General features: G+C 41.8%; 1 protein-coding gene across 3 annotated transcripts in view; it reads left to right on the forward strand.

Moving 5' to 3' along the window:
• The window catches only part of RSU1 (Ras suppressor protein 1), a 96718-nt gene extending 85710 nt beyond the window's left edge, over positions 1-11008 (forward strand). For all 3 annotated transcript variants that reach the window (XM_072154225.1, XM_072154224.1, XM_072154226.1), the window contains exon 9: positions 9236-11008. In XM_072154225.1, coding sequence (XP_072010326.1) covers positions 9236-9338 — 103 coding nt within the window. In that variant the 3' untranslated portion in view covers positions 9339-11008. The remainder of the gene's footprint in view (positions 1-9235) is intronic.
• The last annotated feature ends 2472 nt before the right edge of the window (positions 11009-13480 follow it).

The raw sequence follows: 13480 nt of genomic DNA on the forward strand, positions 1-13480 counted from the left end.
TTAAAAAAAAAAAATTAGCTCATCACTGGTAAGCAGGTCCTGGATCCTCTGATGATCGACCGATCACTGTAGGAAGTTTAAAAAGTCTGCTTAATACTACAGTGGCCACTATAGGAGAACAGTGGTATTACATGCTGGCCTATTATGCGGTAGGAGGACGTTGGGTCACCAGTAAAGCCCGACCCTTGGGATTGTACAACTAGTAGTCAGGGGCATAACTAGGCAGGGAAACACTGTAACTTTATGTCTATATACATACGCTACAGGGGGCAATCAGCACCATTCATCATCGACAAAATTGCAGTTGTGGGTGGATATACTGCACTCTACATTAGACAAGACATGGAGTCACAGTGGTCCCAAGGGTCTTATCTCACTAAGATATATCCCATGGTAGGTTCCTACAAAAACCCTAAGCCATAAACTAGCTTTCCCTAATCCCATAACACTTCCTAGCTTGATCTAAACTTTATTTAATTACTATGCAAATTTTTTGCAGAGGCTACTGGGGTGTGGAGTAGCCTCTCCAGGCGGAGGGAGTGCGCTCCTTCTCACCACTGGATTCTTCAACCTCTTTAGTGCCAGCACTTATCAGGGGCTACTGCGCATACGCAGAGCTGTTGAAAGGGGTGGGGACAGCAGAGGCTTTTTGGGCGTGGAGTAGCTTCTCCAACCTGAGAGAGCAAGATTCTCACCACGAGCTTCTTCAAGCTCTGCACATGGGCAGTAGCCTCTTCAGCGCCGGCGGCAGCTAGAATATGCGCATGCGCTCTGCCACCGGCACTGAGAAGATGCTTCTGCGCATGTGTAGAGCTCAAAGCAACCGGTAGTGCAAATGAGCGTGCTAAGGACACAGAAGGAGGTGGGAGCAACAGAGGCTACTCCACGCCCCAGAAGCTCCTGCAGAAAAAAATTTGCATATTAATTAGATAAAGTTTAGATCAGGCCGGGAAGTGTTATGGGATTAAGGAAAGATAGTTTAGGGTTTAGGGTGGTGGCACATGTGGTGCTTTGAACGTTTTTAGGCCGTTTTTAAGCAGTCTTTTAAAAACATCAGTTTTTTGACCGTATTTGTCAGTTTTTCAATTATCCTAATTAAGATAATTGGGGAAAACGGTCAAAAAGACATGCATTTTTAAAACGGACTTCTTAAAAATGGACTTAAAACTCGTTCAAAACGCTACGTGTGCCACCACCCTCAGTGTTTTAGTTGGAACTTTCCATCGGATCAACCTTAATAGGAATTTAAAGGGGTTGCCCGGTGTTTAAAAACCTAGGCTTCTTTTTTCCAAAAACATCTCCTGACCATGGCTCGTGCCGGCATTGCATCTCAGTTGTAGAGAAATGAATAGAGCTCTCCCATGGTCAGGAGAAGAGCTGATTTTTGGGAGAAAGCTAATTAAAGTTATTGTTTTAACCCCTTCCTTCAAGTGGCGAGGCATAGTTTTTTTTCCTCTGTCGTTTTTATTTTCGCTTGCGTTTTTGGGGCTTTAAACCTATCTTCAAAAATCAAGTATTTTTTGTGATTTTTTTTTTTTTTTAAACTTTATCAAAACAAAAATCCTGAGATAAAAATCTACAAAAAAATTCCAAACAATCGGAAGCAAAGATCATGACCTAATAAAAGTGTAAAAGCCCATAAAGTGGTGATCCTATTATAAGATTTACACTACACCTCGCACCGGTCCTCATCTACTCCATATATACGGTAAGTACCTTCCAGTCCTGTGATGTGATTTATACTCCCTCCAGGGCTGTCACATTGTATCAGAAATCACGCAGGAGCCCCCCCGGGTGTCGCCGCTCTCGTATCTAAGTGAATAAAATAGTTTATTGGTATTTTCTATGTAGCGATGCAAAATCTTAAGTGGGAAATTAGAGCATTAAGCACAATGTCGTTTAACGTGAAAGGATCGGCCATTTCCGTAAACGGTAAAGTAATGCGCCGGGCTGCAGGTATTGATTCCCTTCCGCATTTATTACGCGGAGGCTAAATTCACTGCGCTCTCCAGAGAGACCGCCGTGTGAACTGTACGCTTAGCGGTGACAGCTGAGACCACCTGATACATAAGCAAGGACTTGGCCTAATATCCCTGCAAGAGCTGGGGGAATTTTTATTAAGTAAAGGCCCCATTAAAGTGGACAGGATGATGAAGCTTAATGGGCATCTTTCTCACATGATGGTGGTAGTTTGCAGTAACCGTCGACGGGTGCTCATTTGTCACTGCGGTGCCGCAGCCGAGGAGGCCACTGTCTTATTGTTTAGCTGTATAGTCCCGCTCTCATCTCGTACCCCAGTGATACACATCACACCGACGCTGCCAAATCCCTACACGACTTTTTAGAAATAACATTTCCAAATTCCCTTCAATGTCGATACAGAAATATAACAACTGCTCTGAGAAGACCTCCCTCTTATCCAGACCAAATCTGTCATTCTTAGTTTGACCCCTGGTCACTTTTTTTGAGAGAACCACCCCTAGAGAGACAGAACTCAGCAGGACTCAGGACTTCCTGTGATGTCACATGTCCTGCTGGCTTCCATCAGATAGTCGGATGCAGTCATAAGTACATCTTCCCACTGATATTGGATTAGTTATTACTGAGGGGGTGAAGACAGTGATATTGGAAGTTAGAAGTTAGGGACACAGTGTTACCACCTTCTCCCACCTACTCTGGCTTCTTCTCTGACTTTAAGGCTCGGGAAGTACATGCTCTCCTGACAGATACTTTGTCATTTAAGGCTCCTGTGCAGGCATGTAGAGACTTATATCCATTGATGCTCTACCAGGGGATACTGGGAAATATGCAATACACTTTCCAGGGTAGGATAAGGAAACAATGCCCTTAGCTACCTAGTAAGTCAGACACCTTACCATCAAGCATGACTTTCAGGAAGCCTAACGGCATGATGTAGGATTAAAGCCAAACCAGTATATTCATTCCAGAAGGAACAAATTCCTTATCCCATCCTGGAAGATATATTTGGTTGTTTCTCTGTCTTTTAAGGATATACTAAATAAAGCTTTGAAGAAATTAAATGCTACTTACTTCCTATATCTGAACATGTGCCTATTCCAGCTGAGCACCACCTATTTATTAGGGCTGTCCCTCTTCCACATTGATATGGACAGGGAGATCTCAAAGTGCTTAAAGGGATAATGCCTTCTTTTTTTTTTTTTTTTTTTTTTTTTACTTTTTGGGCATGCAGACAGTATTGACTGCCCACCAGCAGGACATGGGATGTCACAGGAAGTTCTGAGTCCTGCTGCATGGAGGCCACATAAATGACATAAAAGTTTACTTTTTATCCGTTTTTACGAATTCCCCACAAAATTGATCAAAACATTTTCTTAGTATAAGCAAAGGCTAAAACAACTAAAGAATCTGGTGAAACCTAAAAGGGTTGCGGTCATGAAGGGGTTAAGACTGCAGACACATTGCATCAGGATCTTTTTTTATTCTTCGCTCCCGGATTCCACTTGTGGTGAATCTTACACTTAGATCCAGATGGTGGAACGTAATCATCTCATAGCCTCGAAATAGCCCCGGCTCGGCAGCGGCGGTACATCAGTGCACGCTCGGATACATCTCAGGATATCCACCTGCAGGCACAACTGTGTAATGTGAAGACTATAGCTGCTGAGATACTTATCGGAGGCATCGGCCCGTGCCCTTATCTACCCGGAAGTATCCAGATCCTACACAAAAACCTATAAAAATCTCATCAGCAGAACAATGGATCTAGACGACGTCTTACGGAATAAAGCAGCTGTCGCCTGGCAGGTTTGCCGGACCCTCCGGACACTACTTTTGGGATTCTTTTGCGGCTGCTGAATAGCTGTATACACTGCATAGCGTCCAAGTGTCTGCCCATGTACAGAGGCTAATGGCCAGGAACCCCATAAACCGCATGTCACATTTATAACGCTGCCAGAAGTGAACGGAAGGGCAGGAGTCTTCCAGCGTAATAATGTTGGTTCTTAAAGTGAACCTATCACCAGGAATGTTATTTTTAGCTGGTGACTGGTTCTGATTTTTAAAAATGCCTTTTTTAGAATTCTGAATCATTTCAGTAGTTTATAAAAGTTTATTTTGCATTACCTAGTTCCCTGCCAGGAGCGTATGGGAAGTCCAGAGGGGGGGGGGGCGCAACTGCAGCCTGTGTGTGTCTGTGTCTCCAAATGCAGTCTTCCTCTCTTCCACGTTATCCCTTTCCCCTATTTGGAAGTTGGGAGGGAGCTGGACGAATATGGAAGATAAGATAATGCAGCTGCCCCTTCCCTGGGATTCACCACACACTGCTGACAGAGAGAGGGATAATGTGAACTGAATTTATATAAAGTACTGAAATGATTCAGAATGGTAACAAAGGCATTTTTATACTCTGCATATTATAGGAACCTGTCACCAGCTGAATCAAGTCTCATGACTCATTGGCTGAATACTTGTAACCCAAGATATACCAGGAATGATGTGAGAATAGTGCCTCCTGCTGTCTCTCATTAACAGCCTACAGTGTGTCCACCTTAGTAAATGCTGCAGAGGTGGACACGCATGCTCAGTTTTGCGAAGCAGGCAGATGGATTCTTGCTGTTGTGCCACATGAAGCATCTTCTCTACTTGTCAGGGTAGGTCCTGGGCTAATGGTTAGAGTGTTCAACAACCACACCAAGGATCCAACATCATGCATGTGCGTCCACCTCAGCACATCCACTTAGGTGAACACAGAACAGTCTCTTCACAGAACCAGCAGGTGGCGCTATACTAACATTTGACTTTAATTATCTGGGGATAACCGTATAAATTTAAACAATATATAATAAAGGCGGTCCCCTACTTAAGAACACCTGACTTGCAGACTACCCCTAGTTACAAACGGACCTCTGAATGTTGGTAATTACTGTACTTTAGCCCTAGGCTACAATAATCAGCTGTAACAGGTATCACAGGCGTCTGTAATGAAGCTTTATTGTTAATCCTGGTTCTTATGACAATCCAAAATTTTTAAAATCCAATTGTCACAGAGACCAAAAAAATTTTGTCTGGGATTACAATTATAAAATATACCGTTCCGACTTGCATACAAATTCAACTTGAGAACAAACCTACAGACCCTATCTTGTACGTAACCCGGGGACTGCCATTTATTGTATATTAGGCATCGGTATTAAAATATTTTTATAGTCTTCCTTGGACAACCCCTTTAAATCCTTCTGTGATTACTCACAGATCTTGTTCCCATCACAAGTCCAAGTAGGAATTTACTACATGCTTTATGTTGTGCTTTCTGGCTTCGGTCCTTGTATGACTGACATGTGGATGTATGAGGGTATATTGCACAAGCCGCAGCTGATGTCCTCAGGAGGTTGTTACCTGCCATTCTGACCACCCAACAATGAAGACAGCGCCAGGAGAGAGACTGGTAGCACAAACTCCTCATGTCAGATGCCAGTCTAGTTCATGGCATGTACGTGTCACCGGGGGCTCTGATTTCTTTGATTTGCCAAATGACATTTGATAAGCAATTACCTGCCCCAGTTTCTGCTCCGATGGACTCTGAACACTTCTTGTGAGATCCACAGTACACTACCTACTCCACATTTTTGTGCAGTTGAATTACAGTCTTTTGCTCTCTGCTGTCAGCCACTGTATGCTGAGATGAACATAGTTTTCTATAATACTGCCCCTATGTACAAGAATATAACTACTATAATACTGCCCCCTATGTACAAGAATATAACTACTATAATACTGCCCCCTATGTACAAGAATATAACTACTATAATACTGCCCCCTATGTACAAGAATATAACTACTATATTACTGCCCCCTATGTACAAGAATATAACTACTATAATACTGCCCACTATGTACAGGAATATAACTACTATAATACGGCCCCCTATGTACAGGGATATAACTACTATAATACTGCCCCCTATGTACAAGAATATAACTACTATATTACTGCCCCCTATGTACAAGAATATAACTACTATAATACTGCCCACTATGTACAGAAATATAACTACTATAATACTGCCCCCTATGTACAAGAATATAACTACTATAATACTGCCCCCTATGTACAAGAATATAACTACTATAATACTGCCCCCTATGTACAAGAATATAACTACTATATTACTGCCCCCTATGTACAAGAATATAACTACTATAATACTGCCTCCTATGTACAAGAATATAACTACTATAATACTGCCCCCCTATGTACAGGAATATAACTACTATAATACTGCCCCCTATGTACAAGAATATAACTACTATAATACTGTCCCCTATGTACAAGAATATAACTACTATAATACTGCCCCCTATGTACAAGAATATAACTATTATAATACTGCCCCCTATGTACAGGAATATAACTACTATAATACTGCCCCCTATGTACAGGGATATAACTAGTATAATACTGCCCCCTATGTACAAGAATATAACTAGTATAATACTGCCCCCTATGTACAAGAATATAACTACTATAATACTGCCCCTATGTACAGGAATATAACTACTATAATACTACCCTCTATGTACAGGAATATAACTACTACAATACCGCTCCCTATGTACAAGAATATAACTAGTATAATACTGCCCCCTATGTACAAGAATATAACTACTATAATACTGCCCCTATGTACAGGAATATAACTACTATAATACTACCCTCTATGTACAGGAATATAACTACTACAATACCGCTCCCTATGTACAGGAATATAACTACTATAATACTGCCCCCTATGTACAAGAATATAACTATTATAATACTGCCCCCTATGTACAAGAATATAACTACTATAATACTGCCCCCTATGTACAAGAATATAACTATTATAATACTGCCCCCTATGTACAAGAATATAACTACTATAATACTGCCTCCTATGTACAAGAATATAACTACTATAATACTGCCCCCTATGTACAAGAATATAACTACTATAATACTGCCTCCTATGTACAAGAATATAACTACTATAATACTGCCCCCTATGTACAAGAATATAACTACTATAATACTGCCTCCTATGTACAAGCTTATAACTACTATAATACTGCCCCCTATGTACAGGAATATAACTACTATAATACTGCCCCCTATGTACAGGAATATAACTACTATAATACTGCCCCCTATGTACAGGAATATAACTACTATAATACTACCCCCTATGTACAGGAATATAACTACTATAATACTGCCCCCTATGTACAAGAATATAACTACTATAATACGGCCCCCTATGTACAGGGATATAACTACTATAATACTGCCCCCTATGTACAAGAATATAACTACTATAATACTGCCTCCTATGTACAAGCTTATAACTACTATAATACTGCCCCCTATGTACAAGAATATAACTACTATAATACTGCCCCCTATGTACAGGAATATAACTACTATAATATTAATATGTGTATGATTGGGTTACATTATTCTCATAGATTTACCGTTTCTGGTAGAAGTTTTTTTGTAGATCTTTTCTTCAAGAATGATGATGTAAATGTCTTCTCTGAGCGGTTGTTGTCTTCGGGGCAGACGTTGGTGACGGATGTATCTATCATTACCTGCTGTCACTGTGTTTGCCCCCGGTGCCCAGGATTCTAATTGTAGAATAGTTTGTCAACATGTAATCAGTAGTACTTATTACTGTGGCATTGATGTGTTGGTGGCAGCGCTGGGACCATCCATCATGTGCGGGGAGCCGGGGAGGAGTGTGACAGCATTACTGTCACTTATCCGCGCTCTGGGGTCCGCTGGCCATACTTTCCTCTGATATCAGTGGAAATTGTCCTCGCTGTGTGCCGGACCTGTCAGAGGCGCCTCTGTGTTACTGTATAGGTAATACCAGGGAAGAACCTGTGCACGAGGAAGTGTTCACTCACATTTAGGAAGAAATACATCCAAAAAGTTACAGAAGCCTAGTTCATCAAATGTTCAAATTTGGGAGTCAAGAAGTTACACATTTTCCCCCTTTAAGTTCAGTGATTTAATTCTGGCCACCAGTAGGGGGAGCTGAAGAGCTTACTGCATACTGTTTTATCATTTAGTTAAAGGGATTTTCCAGCTTAACTCTCTTGCTTCCTTGGAGTATATCCACTAGTCCAATTATTTTGGAACTGATGGGACTTCACATGTGGAAATTGATAGAGTGAGAGAGAGAGCGATGGAAAGAGAGAGCGATGGAAAGAGAGAGCGATGGAAAGAGAGAGCGATAGAGAGAGCGATAGAGAGAGCAATAGAAAGCGAGAGTGATAGAACATTAGAAAGAGAGCATTAGAAAGCAAGAGAGAGCGATAGAGAGAGCAATAGAAAGCGAGAGTGATAGAACATTAGAAAGAGAGCATTAGAAAGCAAGAGAGAGCGATAGAAAGAAAGCGGGCGAGAAAGGGCGATAGAGAGAGCGATAGAGAGATGTAGTTGGATGAATAAAAAATCCTCATCATAGATAAAAGATCACTGAATAGAGATCACCGGGTAGGTGGATACATTAATAGAGAGAGTAGATCTATATATCATACTTTAAAAAATATTTTCATACCAATGCCCAAAATATTATATATTGTTTAAATTGACACTTTTATTCAAGTTAAATGTTAGTATAGCGCCACCTGCTGGTTCTGTAAATAGACTGTTTCGTGTCCACCTAATCGGATGTGCGGAGGTGGGCGCACATGCTCAGTGTTGCTTCTTTTTAGATGTGAGATAGATAGATGGATGGATAGATATGAGATAGATGAAATTAATAGAATATAGATGGATGGATAAAATCAATACACTGATCACCCAGTACATTTTAGAGCTGGATATTAATGAGATAAGAGAATGATACCAATTAGCTGAATAATGATATTGGATATATAGATAGTGATGGAGACATAGATAGTGATGGAGACCTAGATAGTGATGGATACAGATAGATAGTGATGGATACAGATAGATGGTGATGGAGACATAAATAATGATGGATCTATAGATAGTGATGGATCTATAGATAGTGATGGATACAGATATATAGTGATGGATCCATAGATAGTGATGGATATCGGAGGCTGTATAGATACACGTGAGATACTACAGATATATATGAGGTGGATGATGCTGGATATGAGTTGCTGTAGTTTCTGTGTGTTGTATGTTGTTACTGTTCCGTCTTTGTGTTGTATTTCATTATGTTTCTCTCTTGTTCCCTTTTAGTCTGTACGGGCGGCACATGCAGGCCAACCCGGAGCCCCCGAAGAAGAACAATGACAAGACTAAGAAGATCAGCCGCAAGCCCCTGGCAGCCAAGAATAAATAGATTATGGATAGGTGCCGGGTGCTGTCACCCGCTTTCTGCATGTACCTAATTATTTCTATTTATTTCCCAAAATATCACATCAGGGAGAAACCAAGAAGAGGGGGAGTCCTCTCCGGCGCTGACCTTGTATTTGCCTTCCTGCCGGTGCACCATTAGCTATGCGTTATACTGTCACATGTACTGTCTATACATCCACCGGCATTAACCCTTGCTGCTCACCCATGCATCCATATTGTACTATGTGTAACCTCTCATCATTCTCCTACTTATGGACAATGTATAACCTGCCCTTTTTTACCTTTATATTATTATTGTTGTTTTTTATACACATTTTGCTCCCATTGTTGTATAACATGTAAGTGCCTATTGTAAGGACAGAGCCGCAGGGTCAGGGGTAGCCCATGCATCTGGACCCTAGGTGACCTCTGCCCTATAAGAAAAAAAATCAATACAGTATTATATATGGTGCGTGGTAGGTAGGGGGCGCTGTTACAGATTATACATTGGGGGTCATAAGCTACAAGTTGTGCCTTTGCTTCTGATTTGTAAAACCACAAGGGAAATTTATTAACGCCCGGACAAGCTGTTAAAAAAGTACTCCCCCAAAAAAAGATATGTATGTCTACACCCCTTACCTCAGTGCAGTGTACATAATATAATAATTATAGAAGTGCAGAATGTTAGAGACACTCATATCCTCTTACTATATACCATATATACCACTTTCCGCTCAAATTAGACACCATGTGTGGCGTTTGTTATCAATACCATGATGCCTCAGCACAGCTCCACATGGGTAGCTATAGAGACTCTATCATATCTGCCTGCTGGGAGGATAGTGCTATAATGCTTGCTGGGGGGATTGGGTTATAATGCCTGCTGGGAGGATAGTGTTATAATGCCTGCTGGGAGGATAGTGTTATAATGCGGGCTGGGAGGTTAGTGGTATAATGCCTGCTGTGAGGTTAGTGGTATAATGCCTGCTGGGAGGATAGTGTTATAATGCCTGCTGGGAGGTTAGTGGTATAATGCCTGCTGGGAGGATAGTGGTATAATGCCTGCCGGGAGGATAGTGGTATAATGCCTGCCGGGAGGATAGTGGTATAATGCCTGCTGGGAGGATAGTGGTATAATGCCTGCTGGGAGGATAGTGGTATAATTGTTACATTGTATTTTAGAACTCACAGCTGGGATGTCTAAAAGACCACAAGTATAAATCATCCTATTCATTATAACTGTGCCTAATCATTAATAGTAGCTGTGATAGGAGCTTGTCCTCCCCCTTTTGGGCCATACAGACATAATGAAAGACTAACAACATGTATTGTCCTGCTCCTTAATAAAAACAGCCATTTAGATTCTACTTCACGTTATTGAGAAGCCCCTTGGAAGATGAGCAATCTGATTGGTTGACACGGTCATGCGCCCTTTTTTATCCCCCATTCTGTGCTTTTTACAAAAACTTTCTTGGAAAAAAACCCCTGAGTTCTCCTCCACACATCGCCACCAGCCTGTATCATTTCACACTAGTAATAAAACCTACACGTATGATGCCAAGGTTTTATTCTATTTTTTTATTCTCAATAAGTCTCTTGATAAATGACAACGCTGCGGCGCTCCTGTGTAAAGAGAAAATGTATCGAAAATGAATGAATAATATTGTTTGCAAATTTCGGTTTCTTTTTCTAAGTATAATGCGTGTGTGTATAAAATTTTCCAAATTCCATTGCACTTTAAGTGTAAAATTTTAAAAATTTTTTGGGATGTTTAATCCTGTCGTATGGACTAAATTAACATTCCACACTTGCCATGACTAGAGAATGAGGGATATAGCTAGGGTTTGATGGTGCCCCCCCGCCGGATCTATCAAGAGGCTGCGGCTGCCCTCCCCGATGGGGCACTTCTTCCCTGGGTCCAGCCTTGGATAGAATTGTGCCATAACCTGCATCAGAAATGGCACAGGCTATAAGCAGTGTGCAGGCACGGGACAGGAACGCCCCGAGCCGGCCCACTCTGCTGACGCCACGCCCCCCATTCACACCCCCTTCACACCTAAAGTGGCGTAAGGGGGACATAGGCGTGATTCCTGCCAATAAACCGAGAATTGCGCCTATTTCATGGCTTTTGTGCCAGTGAAATTGAAAGATTAGGATTTTAGCTTTAAAATGGCACCAGGATCAAAATTGCTGGTGCAGCATCCAGAATGCAGGGCTTGTTTATAGAAAGAAAAGTTTGCAATCTCTTGTATCGCAGAACTAGGAGTCAGTCTGTTGTCCTTACCTACGGCAGCCTTCATAAGCCCAAATGGAGCATAAAGGAACTTTTCGGTTTCTTTTAACCATAAGGCTATGGTCAGGATTTACAAATCCATACCCGGAGCTTAGCAGAGAAGAGGAAATGGAGGAAGGATTGGGAAAGATAAGGTTATAGATGAGAAAAGTGAGAGGTGATGTAAACAGTTCCTATAACATGTCTGACTACATCATAGAGTTAAACTGTTGTCTGTTTCCAAGGGCGACCAGAAGAATTTAGCAAGTCCTGCTCCATACTAAATATAGTTCTGTTGCCAGAGAAAGTTGATTGGTTGGTGACCAGGTGTCAGTTCCCAACCAATCAGATATTGATAATCAAAGGCAAGAATAAGCCCTTTTTTGGGAAAACCCCTTTAAATAAAGCTTTGGGTGTTATACTTGGTGTTTATTACATCTTCTACTTTAAAACTTTAACAAAATATGATGTAACTGTGGGTCGTGTTGTCCCCAACATACCGGGCAGGTGTCTGCTGCGTTATACAGGAGACAATTTCCGTTAAAGGCTTACTCCCGCAAACGTGTTCATTGCATGAATCACAGACCGAGGGGTGGTTGGATTTCACGGACTGAACGCTGTGGCAGGGGCGGGAATCCCGCGGTGCGTTGTCTGGCGTGAATTCGGGTTCTGTCGGGATTCACTAAGGTCGTGCGCCCGATATCCAGCAGGTGTGGCTGCTGCGCCGAGGTCCGCCGGAGTTCACCTTCTTCTTCCCGGTGCATGTAAGTGCTGATCTTGCAACACATTTCATTTTTTTAAATTCCGCGGTTTTTCCGAATCCGTCATGCTGTCTGACGGTCACGCCCCCGATTTCTGTCACGTGAAAGCCGGCGCCAATGCGCCACAATCCTATCACATGCGCCAAAATCCTGGAGCAATTTGAGCAAATCGCAAATATTCGGGAAACCTGAGGAAAATGCGCGATTCAGACCCTTACTAAATGAGCCCCATTGTATGTCTCTGTAAATGGAAAAAAAATTAATGTTTTGGAATGCAGGAAGAGAAAAAACAGAAAACCCAAAAATGGGATAAAAAAGGGGATAAAGAAACAGTTCCTTAAAGGTCCTATACATATGCATCTGTGATCACCTGGTTATCGGTCAAGGGATCGTCTGGTGAAGAAACAAGTTTTAAAGTGAACCTGTCATCAGGAGTGCTATTTTTTTTACTGTTGACAGGTTCAAATGCTGATTTTAAAAATGCCTTTTTCAGCATTCTGAATGAATTCAGTACTTTATAATAGTTCATTTCACATTACCTGGCTCCCTACCAGCAGCGTGTGATGAATTCAGGGGGAGGGGAAAGCTGCAGCCTGAGTACACCTATGTCAGTCTCCTCTCTACACTCATCCAGCTCCCCCCCCCCCCTACTTCTTGTCATGTGCATTGAGCAGGCAGGGGAGGGAGGGGATTGGTGTGAAGGAAGGGAAGACTGCATGGGGAGACCGAGACACAAGCTGCAGCTGCCCTGACTATTTACCCTGTTCTGACAAAAATCCGGGCCATAAACCTTAGTGTGAACAAACCCTTACTGCAAAGACTTGTCCGCAACACTTCTATTTCTTCTTGTTATTCCATAAGGCCCCATTGTTTGCACTCGCGGAACTCGACACTAATAATTTTAGGGCTAAGTTCCTAAAATATTCTTCCTTTTCCTTTGAATTCGGAATATTCTTTGTCCATAAATTCGGCTCAAACACAGGTAACCCAGGTCATAGTGATATTCCTGTTTTATGAATAGAATTCCAGAACTAAAGTGAAGACTGACACACAGGGAAGATGAAGAGAAACCGATCTGCATGAAACTGTGTCATTCAGGGTCTCTAGAAAGCT

This window comes from Engystomops pustulosus, chromosome 5 (assembly GCF_040894005.1).
Source record: "Engystomops pustulosus chromosome 5, aEngPut4.maternal, whole genome shotgun sequence".
In the NCBI taxonomy this organism is placed as follows: Eukaryota; Metazoa; Chordata; class Amphibia; order Anura; family Leptodactylidae; genus Engystomops; species Engystomops pustulosus.